Source organism: Chrysochloris asiatica, unplaced genomic scaffold (assembly GCF_000296735.1).
Source record: "Chrysochloris asiatica unplaced genomic scaffold, ChrAsi1.0 scaffold00040, whole genome shotgun sequence".
Taxonomy (NCBI): domain Eukaryota; kingdom Metazoa; phylum Chordata; class Mammalia; order Afrosoricida; family Chrysochloridae; genus Chrysochloris; species Chrysochloris asiatica.
The window spans coordinates 12,843,782-12,858,672 of record NW_006408558.1 but is presented as its reverse complement, the minus strand read 5'-3'; the positions used below and the strand labels follow the sequence as shown (position 1 = coordinate 12,858,672).

The window sequence follows — 14,891 nt, the reverse complement described above, 5'->3', positions numbered from 1 at the left end:
CCCTGGTTTCTGCTGTGGGGCAGCATTCTAACAGAATTGCTCTCAGGGCAGGATCTGACCTCATCCAGGTGTGAAAGCAGGGTGTGTGGCTACAGGCATGGCCCCTCCCACCTCCCAGCCCCACCACACATGGGCTCCAGGTCTCCCTGAGGTGTCTGGTGATTCCCGGAGTGGGGGTTGGGTAGGGACTCAACACCCCCAAACTCCAAGACCAACACTCAGCTCTGGAGACCTGGGTACATCTCAGCTCAGTCCTGGGAGAGCCCTTTGAGCCCCCTAACACCCCTCTCCAAAGGGTGGGAGCTCCACCTATAAACAGTAGAGGTCCCTCCCATGCAGTGGGTTACCCTCAAAGCAGGTGGGGCTACAGGATCAATTATACAGCCCCCCTAAAAAGCCAAGTGATCAAGACCTGTACCCCACTCATCCAAAAGTCAGGTGGTTCCAAGACACAGCCCGAGCCTCCCCGCTGCCCCTTTGATTAAAATATGCAGTGATTAGAGGAGGAGTGAGGTAGGGGGCAGGAAGGTGCTGCCCCCAGAGGCTTGGCCAGGTGCCCAGGGTCAGTAGAGACCCCAGCTAGGGCCAGGGCGTCACACCGATTTGGTAGGTTGGCTGTAAACAACAGCTGTCTGCGGTTACATGCAACCAAGTCTGTTGCCTGAGGAATGTGGTATCTCCAGGAAGCCAACAGCCATGGGCCTCAAAGACTGCCGACAGCGCTGCACCAAGGTCCTGCACAGTCCCTCCTCCTGCAAGGTCCAGGTGCCTGGGCTCCGGAGAACAACACACTCAGAGCAATGCGGTCAGCTGCCACCGTTGAGCAGGGCACAGCTGTTTGTGTCCTCAAAATAACATGCCTGCAGGGCAACAGACTTGGTTGTCAAGCAACACGTACCCAGCCCTGGTTCTAGGACCATTACTGAACCACTTTGAACCTTTGATTCAAAGCCCTGCCTAAGACCTTCGGCATGGAGTGGAGGGTAAGTATGAGGAAGCAGGGAGATGAGATGGAAAACCACCACCACCAAACCCAAACTCCCTGACAGCAGGAACTTCAAGGATGAGGACAGAGGAAGGACACTTCCTACGGGCACCTCCATAGAGGTCCGGGGCTAAACAATCACAATGGTGGAGGTGGTCCATAGGCCACTCCCAGACTCACCCAGTCCTCACTGCAACACCCATCTGCACTGTGAGTTAGAGCATCATAACCACCCGCCCTGAACTCCCACACAAGGTGGCAGAAAGTCAGAAGTTTAAGAGGAACTGGGGCTCTTCAAAAACCACCGTTAGAGGATCCAACAGTAGGGAGAAAGCGTTTTTGACTATCACGCATCCGATAGAGGAATATGCAACGTATAATCTGCTTTAAAAAAAAAAAAAATTAAAACAGGCAAAAATATTAAGAGACACTTTACCAAGGAAGATACACAAATGGCAAATAAAAAAGAGATGAAGTCAAAGATCGTTGCTGGTATGTGCTGTCGAGTCGCTCCCAGCTCCCAGCGACCCTGTCTAGGGTTTCAGAGGAGCAGCTGGTGGGACTGAACTACCGACCCTCAGTCTAGTACTTACCCTGCAGTGCCACAGGATGCAAATTAAGACCATAATGAGATGCCAGATGCACCTACTAGAATGGCTAAGAGTTATAAAACCAACCTCACCAAGAGTTGATGAGGTCACACCCGCTGCTGGCAGGATGCAAAATGGTGTTTCAGAAAAGCGATTGGCAGTTTCCTAAAGAATTAAGCCTATCCTTACCCCTAGACTTGCACTGTCACTGTTCTTTCAAGAATAAACGGCAACCTAGTGAGTAAGGAGTTGTTGTTGTTAGGTGCCATCAAGTCAGTACCGACCCATAGCGACCTTATGCACAGCAGAACGAAACACTGCCCGGTCCTGGGCCAACCTCACTATTGTTGCCACACTTGAGTCCATCGATGCAGCCATTTGGCCAATCCATCTTGCTGGGGGTCTTCCTCTTTTTCTCTGACCCTCCACCTTACCAAACATGACATCCTTCTCCAGTGACTGGTCCCTTCTGATAATATGTCCAAAGTATGAGAGATGACGTCTGGCCATCTTGGCCTCCAAGGAGCACTCTGGCTGCATTTCTTCCAACACAGATCTGTTGGTTCTTTTGGCAGCCCATGGCACTTTCAATATTCTCCTCCAACAGCATAACTCAAATGCATCAATTCTTCTATGGTCTTCCTTTATTCACTGTCCAGCTTTCGCATGTATGTGAGGTGATTGAAAATACCATGGCTTGGGTCAGACGCACCTTAGTCCTCAAGCTAACATCTTTGCTCTTCAACACTTTAATGAGGTCTTGTGCAGCAGATATGCCTAATGCAATACGTCATTTGATTTCTTGACTGCTACTTCCATGAGTGTTGATGGTTGATCCAAGAAGAATGAGGTCATTGTAGAGGGCCAGTTAAAATGGGGAGACCCCCAGTGAGATAAAGTGACACAAATGCATCAACACTGGGCTCGACTGTACCAGCCATCATGGAGATAGCAGGGTCCACACACCGTCACCACAGTCTACAGTAGGGCATTTACCCAGGAGAAGAGAACTTATTTGTCTTCTTGTACAGGAATGTTCATAGCGACTTCATTTGTCAGAGCCCAACACTGGAAACAATCCAACAGCCCATTCCTAGGTGAACAATAGACCACACTTTACCAACACAATGGAATCCTGTTCTCAGCTGCCATCTATCACCTCCCATTCCTATCCAGCTATGAAAAGGAGTAAGCAACGTTCTGATCCTCCTCCAACGTGCATGGAACACCAAATTGAAGACAAACCTCAAAAACAAGAGCCATTAGGCACCTTTGGCTGCCATTAAGATGAGTCTGGGAAACACAGGATCGATTACAGTGAGAGGACCTAGATGAGTGACCTCCAGGAAGTTGGTCTGAGGGATGTCCCACAGCTAATCTTGGAGGTGATGCGATCATTTCAATGCCGTGGTCAAGTGGCCAGTTTCACAGAGTCTACAAGTCAACATTCACCAACCTCTAAATACGTGCAATGTGGCACCCATCCCTTCTACCTCTGTAAAGCTGTCTTTAAACCCCCCCACCACCCCCAATCCCTGATGCCAGAACCTCCAACCAATTATGTCTTCAGGAAAGAGAACCCTGGTGGCTCAAGAGTTAAGCACTTGGCTGTTAATGGAAAGGTCGGCTGTTCATACCCACTCAGTGGCTCCGCAAGAGAAAATCCTGCCAATCTGTTCCCGTCAAGATCACAGCACAGGAAACACTATATGGAAGTCGCTAGAAGACACACCAGAACAATAGCAGGTCTTCAGGGGAAAGTGTTTCCTCTGAGTCCCAAGGATTTACGGTCGCTATCTTGGTGCCAACGGCCTGCTAGTGCAGGGAAGCCGGCCCCGGGGTCCAGCAGTTTCCTCATGGTCAGCGGCAGACCTCAGAGGCATTGGAACATTGCAAAACTAAGGTACGACTTAAGTCAAGTAAAAGATCATTAAGTAAGTACTGACGTACTACGGAGAGTCCAACGAAAGTCTAAACTGCCATGATCCCACTTACAGGAAACAACTATCATAGCAAATGCACAGTGACCTAAAGTGCTATGTCATAGATTAGTGGGTACCAGGGGCGCAGGCGCACTAACAGCACTGAGCTGTCCAGACTAAAGCAAACATTTTGCTGTATATATTTTACCAAGTAAAACTAAGCTTGCTGCTGTTATTAAGTGCCGTCAAGTCAGTTCCGACCCATAGCAGTCCTGTATAGGGCTTCCAAGGGGCAGCTGGTGAGCTTGAATCGCCTTGTGGTTCAGACCAACTTTGCAGCCCAGTGCATTAACCCACAGCGCCACACCAGGCCTCAAAACTCACCTGTAACTACCGTTAGCTCAACCCTAGCTCCTGGCCTTCCCACGTGGGTCAGGGGACAGCTGTACCCAACACGATTCTCTTCATCACTTATTTTAATATTATTGTTGATACAGAAGAAATACAAGTTTCTCCGTGTACAAATCTGTGACACCGATTAGATTCTTGGAGTATGCAAACCATTCCCACTCCGTTTTTCCTGAATTGTTCCGTGAACAGAAACTCACTGTCCGCCCACCCCTAAGTTTCCGATCTCATCTTTCAAGTTGTTTTTTGCCAGTTAGATTCCATCGAGATAGTTCTTTAAAGAACACAATGCCAAAGGCAGACATTCTTCAGTAACTAAGCTCAACAATTGCTTGGTTTTCAGTAGACTTCAGGGGATATTATTGGTAGAAGGACTTTACAAAGGTTGGTTTTTTGGAAGTACGTCTTCAGGTCTTTCTTCCTCCTCCAGATTCTGAGGGGTGTTTCGGTTTGTCACACCTCTCCTTCTTGTTTGCAAAGCAGGAGACATGAAGGTAGAACTCAACGTGTAGCCTATTTTCCAACGACATCTGGACGTAGAGCTTGGCAGACCCTGGCAAGAGCCACTTTGAGGGGTCCCCAGGTTGCTTTCCAAAGGGCGGTCTTCTCCAGAACCATCTGGAGCCACAGACACCTCCCACTTAAGCCCACCTGTTAGACGTTCCTGTACACCATGGAACTACGGGCCTTGAGTGGGGGTGGGGGCGGGCACTAGCTTGTCCCCTGGTTGGCAGGGCTCCACATCAGGAGCGAGAAAGGAATTTGGTAATCTCAAAGATTCAGTTTCGGTTTCTTCCCTCCTTCTGCCCTAACAATAAATAACGAAAATAAACTTAAAGAGACAGAGGGGTTGCCAAGCACACTGGGCTCAGGCCTGGCCCGCCTGCTGTTTCCAAAAAATGGCCAAAAGGGAATAGCCCTTGTCTGGGCAGCCCGGGGCCCCGTCCTTTGCTTTCTGCACTGACCAAGGAAGGGGGTAGGAGGGAGGGCTCAGCCCACCAGCGCATGCCTCCCACCTCCCTGAGAAGGGATGGCAGTAGATCTCCCATCCTGACCAAAGTCCTCCCACAGACTGCTCACCCCAAGTTCCAGCAAGTAAGGAGGGCTTGCATGGCCACATCCCATTGGGGCCCTCTGGCCTGACCTAGCCCTGCCCCACAGTGGGGTGGGTGGGATCCTGGGTAAGGCCCACCTGTGCTGGGAGGGTACACCTGCGAGTTTTGACACCTAGGTCCTGGGGCCTGAGAGACTCTCGGAGAACGGGACAGTGGAGAAACGGTCCATTGAGGACACCGGGGGGCGGGGGGAAGGGGGACGGGTCAGCAAAAATGCTTTCAGGATGGATGGAGGGGGAGAACCTGGTCCACACAGACCACTGGCTCCCCAGAGGACCAGGCATGGAGGTTGTGGCCACTCTCTCCTGGGTAGAGGCGGCCCAGCTCTATCCTGCAGCCAGAGCCGAGCGGTGGGACCAGACTGGGCAGCAGGAAGGAAGTACAACGGGAAGAGAGCCTGCAGAGGAAGTGGACCCCTCACAGCCCCTCACCCTCAGGAAGCAGCGGCTCATCAACATCTAAAAATAGGCCACCGATACAGCCCCCACTAGCTCAGTGGGCTGGGGCGGGGGGCTCCACCCCACCTGCTGGAGAGCCTCTCGGCCCACCTCGCCCTGTGAAGGGGTACACACAGAGGACTCTACCCTCTGGGGCTGGGGTGGCGGCCTCAGGCAGGCCCCGGATACCCTACCCTGCCCTGACACAGGAAGCCTGCGGGGACAGATGCTGGGTGTCCAGATGTGCTGTGTGCAGGGGCTGAGTGTGAGGTGTGTGCCGTATGTGTGTGCAGTGTGTGTGTAGTATGTACGTGTGTGTGCGCTGTATGTGTTATGTATGAGTGTGTGTGGGATACATGAGTGTGTGTGCGGTGCATGTGAGTGTGCGTTGTGTGTGGTATGTATGTGTGTGTGCTATGTGTGTGTTGTGTGTGGTATGTACGAGTGTGTGCTGTGTGTGGTATGTACGAGTGTGTGTGTGTTATGAGCGTGTGTGGGATATATGAGTGTGTGCTGTGTGGTATGTATGTGTGTGTGTATTGTGTGTGTGGTATGTATGAGTGTGTGTGTGTTATGAGTGTATGTGAGATATATAAGTGTGTGCACTGTGTGTGTGGTGCATGAGTGTGTGTTGTGTGGTACGTATGTGTGTGTGCTATGTACGAGTGTGTGTGTGTGTGTGTGTGTGTGTTATGAGCATGTGTGGGATATATGAGTGTGTGCACTGTGTGTGTGGTATATGTGAGTGTGTGCTGTGTGTCGGTGGCTGGTACATGGGGCTGGTACAGTGTGTGCTGTGTGTCGGTGGCTGGTACATGGGTCTGGTACAGTGTGTGCTGTGTGTCAGTGGCTGGTACATGGTGCTGGTACAGCTCAGCATCTGCTGGGTCACACCACATCCTACCTGGAACCTGGAGGGTGAATGCGTAGGGCCAGTTCTGTAGCCCTGACACTCTGCGCAGTATGGGGGCTGGTCTGTGGGGCTGGAAAGGTCCCAGCAAGCAGAAGGTGACAGGTGAGCAGCCCTGCCCCCACGCCACGTGTCTCTCAAAACAGCAGGGTGTGTGCTGTCCCTGTGAGCTCTCCCCACCACAGGTTCCCGAGTGTTGGGGTGAAGGCTTGGACTCTGGGTGTTTGAGGCGGCATCTCTGTCAGAGTTTAGGAGCAGCTAGAACACAGGGTCACCATGGGTCATCAATCAGCCCTGCTTGGTGCCCACAGACTGCAGAGCCAAGAGACGCTCAGGGCCCCTGCCCGCCCCTGCCGGCTCGCCTGTTGGGGTGAATCACAGTTCCTCTCCTGAGCCAGCCCCATGGCCACCTCACCAAGGCGCTCTACAGAGACATCTGTCACGAGTCGGAGGGCCGGGCAGCCAGCCACCCAACGGGAGCCCCTCCACTGCCCAGCCCTGAGAACCCAGCAGGCACAAGAAACTCTCACCCCACCCCGCCTGGTCCCGGTCCGCTGGCAACGGATCCACCAAGTGACAGCCACGTGTTGTCTGCAAGTGAGACTGGAACCCCACTGAGCTGGACCTTCAGCTGGGCCACCTGGGGAGCAGCCAGCAGATCCATTAAGGGGAGGGCATAGCTCCTCTCCCTGCAGACCTCTCAGGAGTCTCCAAGGAGACATCCAGCATCACGCCCATTGCAGAGTGGGGAAAAGTTGAGGTTCAGCAGCCTGCCGGTCAGCAGGATGGGGTTCCTCATCTCTTGGACCTCCTCCCAGGTCAGTTATAGTGGGCAGGACTTTCACTAGGATCTCTGTGGACCAATGCCTCTGATCCAGAGTGGGTAGGAGATGTGGGTGTGGGGTGTTGGTGGGAGGACGACTGTGGATGGGGGGTGTAGATGTGGGGTTCCAGAAGGAAGGCATGGGTGTGGAGGTGGGGTGAGGGTAGGAAGGTGGAGCTGTGGGGTCTGGTTGAGGCAGAGATGTGGATGTGGGGTGTAGGGGGGAGTGTGGAGGTGGGGTGCAAGCAGGGGAGGAGAGGCAATGCTCCGCTGTGGGCTGGGCTTCTTTCAGCTACACCAGGTAGGAGAAGCAGGCGAACCCTCAGACTTCCTCCTTCCCTCCTTTTGAAAACAGAACTTTTAAAAAGAAGTTGCTGGCCTCGTCTCTGGGCAAATCTGCCCCCATCCAGGTTCCGGGCATGGAGAACACTGGCTCACTTGGGGCCAGAACCACCTGCCTGGCACCGCAGGGCACCTCCTATACAAATGGCTGCCTCTCCCTCTCCTTAGCTGTGGTCCCTGCAGACCAGCATGCCCAGCGCCCATTCCATGTCAAAACTCCTAACTGGCCACTGAGCACATTAACTTAAGCCAACCAGCTCAGGAGGGGGCTGGGGGAGCCCACTCTAAAAGGGGAGGCAGCCCAGTCAGGGACTCCACCCAGGCTCCTCTCATACCCCAAGGAGCCCACCGTTGGCCACTGGGCACACAGGACTGTGGCTGGGGGTAGAGGGGGGCATGAGGCTGACCCACCTTTCAAGGCAGAGGAGAGTAGGGTGAGACCTTGGAAACTTTTCTTGAGTCATAAGAGAGTGAGAAGGGGATGGGAGGCCTCCACCAGCTGCCCTGCTGGGGAAACCACCAGACTCGCCCAAGTGGGGTTCGTTCCTTCAGGGGGTTGCCCAGTCCCTCAAACTCCCAGGCGCAAACCCTAAATTCTGAGAAGCCCCCCTCCCTTTATTTATCCTTCCTTCCCTACCAGGGTCCTGACCCTTCTCATACAGGGACTGCAAAGGCCAGTGGATGGACAGGCACCTGAGCCTCAGCTTACTGCTCTCCGCTTGTCTGAACTGCTCTTATCCTTGGCTCCTGGGGGTCGTCCCAGGCAGGGGAAAGCCCAACACTGCAGCCTCCCTGCTCCCCGCCTGGGGAACTCCCACAGTGCCCTCCCTAGGCCAGCAGCGAGCAGGCCGGATGTGACCCTCACTCCCAGCTGGGACAGAGGCCAGTCTCTGTCCTCCCCCAGGCTCCTCCCAAATACTTCCCTAGTGGCCCCAGCAGGGCCAGATGGGAAACAGATGTCCACCGTTCCAGCCCCGTCTGACCAGGGGCCATCTTATTAGTTTACTATGCTAGTCCACCCGGATTCCTTCTGTGGGGACGCTGAGCAGACTGAGATGGCTCCGAAGGGGTACCAGGGAGGGGTATAAAAGAGTGGCCAAGGCTAAGGGGTTGAATGAGGTCCTTCCGAACCAGCAAAGGCTTCCAAGCCTCTCCGCAATTCCAAGACTGGACAAGAAAAAAAAAAAAAACAATCTAACTGCATCCCGGCAGGTCAGGGGAAAACAGCTCTCCGGAGAGGGCAGGGGGCGGACCCTGGAGACCCTCCCTCCGCACAGGGGCTGCCATCCAATGACCATGTGGGTCTTTCTTTCCAAAACACTCTGACATCAGGAGCAGGCGCTTACTTGGAAGCAACGCCAGATCTCCCAGACACCCACTGCCCTGGGCCAAGTCTGAATGATTCTCAAAGTCTCCCAGTCCGTGGCATCCAAGCGTGTGGTGGGGTACTGGTGGTAACCCCCTAGCTGGGCCGCCACTGTGCTGGACCCCTGCAATCGGACATGCCTGGGCTAAGGAATTTCCAATCCACCCTCTGCCTGGGATTCGGAAAGGGACCCCGGAGTGAAGGGTGGGCTGCGCTTGGGGCGGAAGGCGATGCCAGCCTGAAGGCCCCCACCTAGCCACCCCTCCAGGGGCGGCGGCCCGATGAGCTCATGGGGGCGGGGCGCCAGGAGCCCCGCCCCCAAGCCCCCCTTCCTTCCGTCCCGCACAGCAGGGTGGTCCCAGAAATTACAGCCCCGGACTCGAGTGACGCTGGCGCGGCAGAAGACAGCCCGGACCCATCACCTGTGGGTTGGCAGCTCTGAGTGTCCAGGTCCCCGGCACAGCGGTCCCCATGCCCCGGGGCTCGGAGCCCCTGACGCGCAAAGGTGGGCGCCTGGAAATCCGGCCCACCGTCGGGGGGCGCAATGGCCCCGAGAGACCCCTTCGCCGCACCGGCCGGCCCCAGCCACCCACCCGTCCGTGCCGGCGCCCACAGGTGGCTACAACTTGGTGGCCCGCAGTAGTCAGGCCCGCGGGCTGCGCCCCTCAGCCGGGCCTACCGAGCCTCCCGCGCGCCCCGGCCGCTCACCCAGAAGACGAAATTGAAGACGAAGAGCAGGTACTTGATGCACTTGGTGCAGCCCTCTACCCCCATGGCGGCGCGACGGGCGGCCCTTGGGGCGCGGGCAGGACGGGCAAGAGGGCCGAGCGGGCGCGGGAGGCGCGCAGGAAGCGGAGCCGGGAGGCCTGGTCCGGTGAGCGCTGGGTCGCCGCTGCCACCGCTGCTGCTGCTGCTGCTATTGCGCGCGCTCTCTCCCCCTCTGGCCGGGCGCGCGCCCCGCTCCGCGCCGCTTATAGGACGCCCGTGGCCCCACCCCCGGGTCCAGCTACGCGCCCCTCCGCCGGGCCTTCGCCCCCGCCCCGCCCCGCCCCGCCGCGCTGCGTGCCCCTGAGCGTGCGCGGTTGCAGGCTGCCGGAGCGCCGTTGACTGGGCGGGAGTGCCAGCTTGGTCGCATCCCGGCCTATCCCTCACTTGCACCGACACTTCGAGGTTTCAGACCTTCGTGCATCCAAGAAGTGGCCGCCGAACTGATGTGGCGCTTGAGGACCGGCTTCAGGGGAGGAGGCCTTCTTCCTTCCTCCAATCTTGCGCCTTGGGCAATCCTGGAAGGCTCCTAGGAGGAGGTGATGTCCTGGCCGACTATGCAAAGAACGGGTCGTGCTTAGTTTAAATCGCTTTCGAGACAGGACCTGGGGCGGGCGACTAGGGGTCTGGGGGTCTGTAGGGCGCTGACCTGACAGGCTAAAATACCACGCTTTCGGGCGGCTACGCGCTTGCCCTTTAGAAAGCGCTTTTGCTAACGCACGTTAGGGGAGCCTTCCTTTGAAGAGTCATTCACATGTCTGGGAGGCCAGAACCACGTGTGGGAAGACCTCCAAATGTCTTGTTAATGAGCATCCTGGGTGGTGCCAGGGACCCCCATTTCCCTCTGCATCTCTGGAGACGTGGGACCAACTCCTTCTTCTTGCTTTGTTTGGGCTCTTGGTGGAAGGGAGGGGGTGCTCATCCTGCTAGGTTGCACCAGGAAAACTTGTGGTCAGGGCAGGAGAGGGTCACTGGGGCCAAATCTGGAGGAGCATCGTGAGGCGGCCAGTTCATGTCACCAAAACACCATCCACCACAGCGTTACGCATATAACTTTCTGTGATGATGGAAACTTTCCAGCCACCATGGAGATGTTTTCCATCTGCGGTTACCGCAGATGCAGACTCCCAAGCGCTTGTGGCTACTGCCAGCGAGGAACTTTAAGTTGCATTTCATTGCCATTTTTCAATAACCAGGAAGGCCACTCTAGTCTATTAATCTGTGTTGTAAACTGTGTTCTTGATAATTTGTAAATCTGCTTTGTATTCTATCTTGTATAACTGCAAGGGAGTTTATAATTGTTGTTGTTAAGTGCCGTCGAGTCGGTTCCGACCCATAGCGACCCTGTACAGGGTTTCCAAAGGAGCAGAAAGCCTCATTTTTCTCCCGCGGAGCGGCTGGTAGTTTCGAACCACTGACCTTAAGGTTCGCAGCCCGATTCGTAACCACTACGCTACCAGAACTGCAAGGGAGTTTATAATTAGTGAGTTTATACCTCGTTTCATGTTTTGTGCATAGCTAAGTGATTGTTGTTAAGTGCCAGGGAGCGCTGATTCATAAATACCCTTTATAATGTTTCTGAGAAACAGCTGGTGGGTTTGAAGCGCTGATCTTCTGGTTAGCAGTCCAGTGCTTAATATCACCAAGACTCAGCTAAGTGATATCATAAAAATATCTAAGTCTTCGGTGGAGGGTCTACTATAATTTTTTTCAATTTTAAATGAAAGTAGACAGAACGGGTCTGAAGTATAAGCAGACACTTACTTGTAGACATCCCAGGCTCCCTATTCCCTTCAGTTTCCCTGTCACAGACGGAATTGTTTATGGTTGTGAAGTGCCATCGGAGTCGGTACTGACTCATAGCGACCCTGTGTAGGGTTTCCAAGAAGTGGCTGGTGAGCTTGAACAGCCAATCTTGCGGTTCAAAGCAGCCTTGCAGTCCAGTGCATTAACCCACAGCACCACACCAAGACTCCATAGGTTAAATTGCGTTCCCCTAAAATCTGTGTCAGCTTGGCTCAGTGCTGATCCTCAGTGATGTGATAAACCAGTAAGAGGATTAGGGTGGGCTGCAACACCCTTAAAGCCAGCCCAGCTGCCAGGAGCCAGCCCCCGCAAATTTATTTCAAGGGTTTTTCCGAAGGTACACGGAGTCAATAAGTCGTAATTAATTCAAATATCTTCTTGTTACATGCTTTATTCTCATTTCTATGCTACTGTACTCTCTCATTCTTTACTCCCCTGCTCCTGCTCTACATTACTCCGTCTATCCTCCCTCCATTCTTTGTCTCCTCTCCACCTCATATTCCTTCTTCTCTCCCTTCCTCTCTTCTCCTTCCTTCTACTTACCGCTACTTACTCTACTCCCTCTATTCTTTCTTACAACTCCCTTCTATTCCTTTACAAAAAACATTGCTTTCATAGTAATCAATGATATCAAAGTACAATCAAGTCTGGGGCACATTCTTCATGATTTACAACAGGGATGAAAAGTTACAACAAGGACATTGTATCTCAAGGCATAGGAGACATTCAGGTGCCTTGAAACCTTTTAGTGAAACATTTGTTCCTACATAAATCTATTCTTTTCTCTGAGAAGCAAGTTAACCTTTCCGTGTTCCTTATCCTTTGTAAGTCATCAAGCCTAATTGTCAGGTGCAATTTACACTTCCTTAATTCTTCCTACAGAAACATCCCTTCTCAGGGAAGCTGAGGCTATGAAAACAATTCCCCTATTTCATTGTCTTAAACTAAGGCTACAAGGAAGAATGTTTACAGTCACTAAACCTAAGCTGGTAGTAATTCAATTGACAAATCCTGTCTCCTAATAGTGTTAAGAATATTGTTAATATAAGTATTAAAACTACCTATGATTACAAGTAGAATAAAATGTAGCTGGCATATGACTTCTAACCTTTAATAAAAATATACTAAAGTGTAGGAGAGTCAAAATCTAAAGTAAAAGGGATACTAATAAAATCATGAATAAATCAGAGAATGATTCAAAAGGAAAAAAAATAACTAGGGGTCTGCACATAGAATATTTCTTGTGGCTTTGCCATCCAAAGAAAAGAATTCATCGTAGCTCTGCTAAAACAATGAATTCTTCTATGCCCAGGTTTCCCCATGTCTCATTTATTTATTTTAATTCTTTGATTAATAAAATTCCATATTATTATTATGGCCCCCACCACCCAGCCGTGAGCCCATGTAGGGGAGTGGCCTGCAACACCTTTTATCTTACGAGACATATAAGGAGGGAGACGCGAGCTGAGAAAGAGGGACCTGCAGTCCCAAGAAGTCCAGGTGTGATGCTGTGGGCAGAGGCTGAGATTCAGAAAGGAGGTCGCTGGGCTGAGCACAGGGAGCTTGGGGAAGATGGCTGGACACTACATTTGGGAAGCTGGGTGACATTGAATGGCTTATGGTGGGAGCAAGTGGAGGAACTGGGCAGGGAAGGGGCTGGCCAGGCCTGACTGACTGGATGGGGAGCAGGGGTAGCCACACCGGAGCTGACGCTCAGGACACTTGGCCTTACTCAGGATCGTGGGGTCTAAGCGGCCTCCTCGTGGTCTGGTTCACTCTGGCTCTCCCCGAGGAGGGACCAACTGTATCATATGTCTATACAGCAGCTCAAGTGCTTTAATAGTCTTCAGCACCAGCTTGACCAGAGGCTCCCATACCTTGAGATGTGTGCTGGTGGGATTCAGGGAGTGAGCATACTCTGATAGCTGGGCCCCACAGAGCTTGAGACTTGGCCTCCGCATCCCATGGACGGGTACCCACTTGATCCATTATAGCTGAGGGGTACTGCCCTGTGGCCAGGCGTGGCATCCGAGCCCTTGCCCACTGGCCAGAGAAAGTTGATGGTGTGAGGGGTGCAGAGAGCAGGACGTGGAACACCCGCTGTCTTTGGCTCCTCTGTATACTGGGGTCATTGGTGTCCCCACTAAACCATGTTGACCTAGATTGGAAATAGGGTCTTTGCAGATATAATTGATGAAAATACGGTGAGGCTGCATGGGGTAGAGCAAAGCCTACTGTGATGGTGGTATCTTTATTAACAGGGGGATCTGGACATGGGACCCTCAGGAGGAGGACATGTGAAGACAGGTTGAGACCAGAGTGGTCCACCCACAAGCTAAGGAATGCCTGCCATCACCAGTTACCACCTGAAGCTAGGAGAGACACCCAATCGATTCTTTCTCAGGAGCCCCAGCAGGTAAGAATGCTACTGAACCCTTCATTTTAGCCTCACAACTGTGAAAAGATTAATTTGTGGGAAACCCCCTAGTTTGTGGCACTTCGTTAAAGTGGCTGGAGGAAACTCGCATACCCTTCTTGACTCTTTGGGGCAGTTCTCCCATCTCCCCGTTTGTAGGAGTGCTATACCACAGGCTCACTGGAAGGGCAAATGCACCCAAGGTGGGGCTTGGAAAGGGGTCAGATGTGGGGAAGGTGAAGTCTGTGTTTTGTGAGGAGTGCCTCCATTAATTAACATGTGCTTTCCTTGGGAGCATCTGCGGATGCAGCTCTGGACTGTGAAGCATTGCCCTCAAAGATCCCACAGAGGAGTGAAAGATCCCACCCGAAATCTGCTTCCTGTGGAGGGACTCCTTGGTCAAGATGTGTTACAACGTGAGTCAGCCGTCACTTCTGTTTTGCAGAGACTTAGGACAGAGAGATGGAAAATGTATAGTGGAAACCACAGAGAGATTTGTCATCAAAAAAGGGGACATGGACATTTTAAGGTTTTTATTGTGGATTGAGTGAAAGTTTACAGGGCAGATCATCAGTTTTACATTCAACAAATCATACACCTTGTTTCGTTACAATGATTATAATCTCCTCCATGTACCATCAGTTAACAGTATTTCTATCCACTTTAGCTGTGTTTTTTTTTTTTAAAACAAAACAAAAAAAACACTCAGACATATATTATAATTTACACCTCCAAAGGACACATTCTGCAACTCTGCCTCCTGGCCACCAGTTCTTAGTCCCTCTCTTCCCATGAATCTAGAGTCCTCAGCCACTCCCCTTCTCCGTATCCCCATCTCTGCCTCCATATCTGGTGTTGCTGCTTCTCTGGATAAGGTCCTGCATTCGGCTTGTGCTCTTCTCCCTTGATGATCCTAGGGCCTCTGTTTCTGGACTGTAAGATTAACCACTTCCCTGTTTTTGTTACAAAACTTCTACCTTTACAATTGTGACAGTCGCAATTAGTC

At 52.6% G+C, this 14,891-nt stretch overlaps 1 protein-coding gene across 1 annotated transcript in view; it reads right to left on the bottom strand.

Moving 5' to 3' along the window:
- The window catches only part of CD81 (CD81 molecule), a 15,437-nt gene extending 5,765 nt beyond the window's left edge, over positions 1-9,672 (bottom strand). The window contains exon 1 of the mRNA XM_006860811.1: positions 9,607-9,672. Within this exon, the coding sequence (XP_006860873.1) occupies positions 9,607-9,672 (66 nt within the window). The remainder of the gene's footprint in view (positions 1-9,606) is intronic.
- Between the last annotated feature and the right edge of the window lie 5,219 nt (positions 9,673-14,891).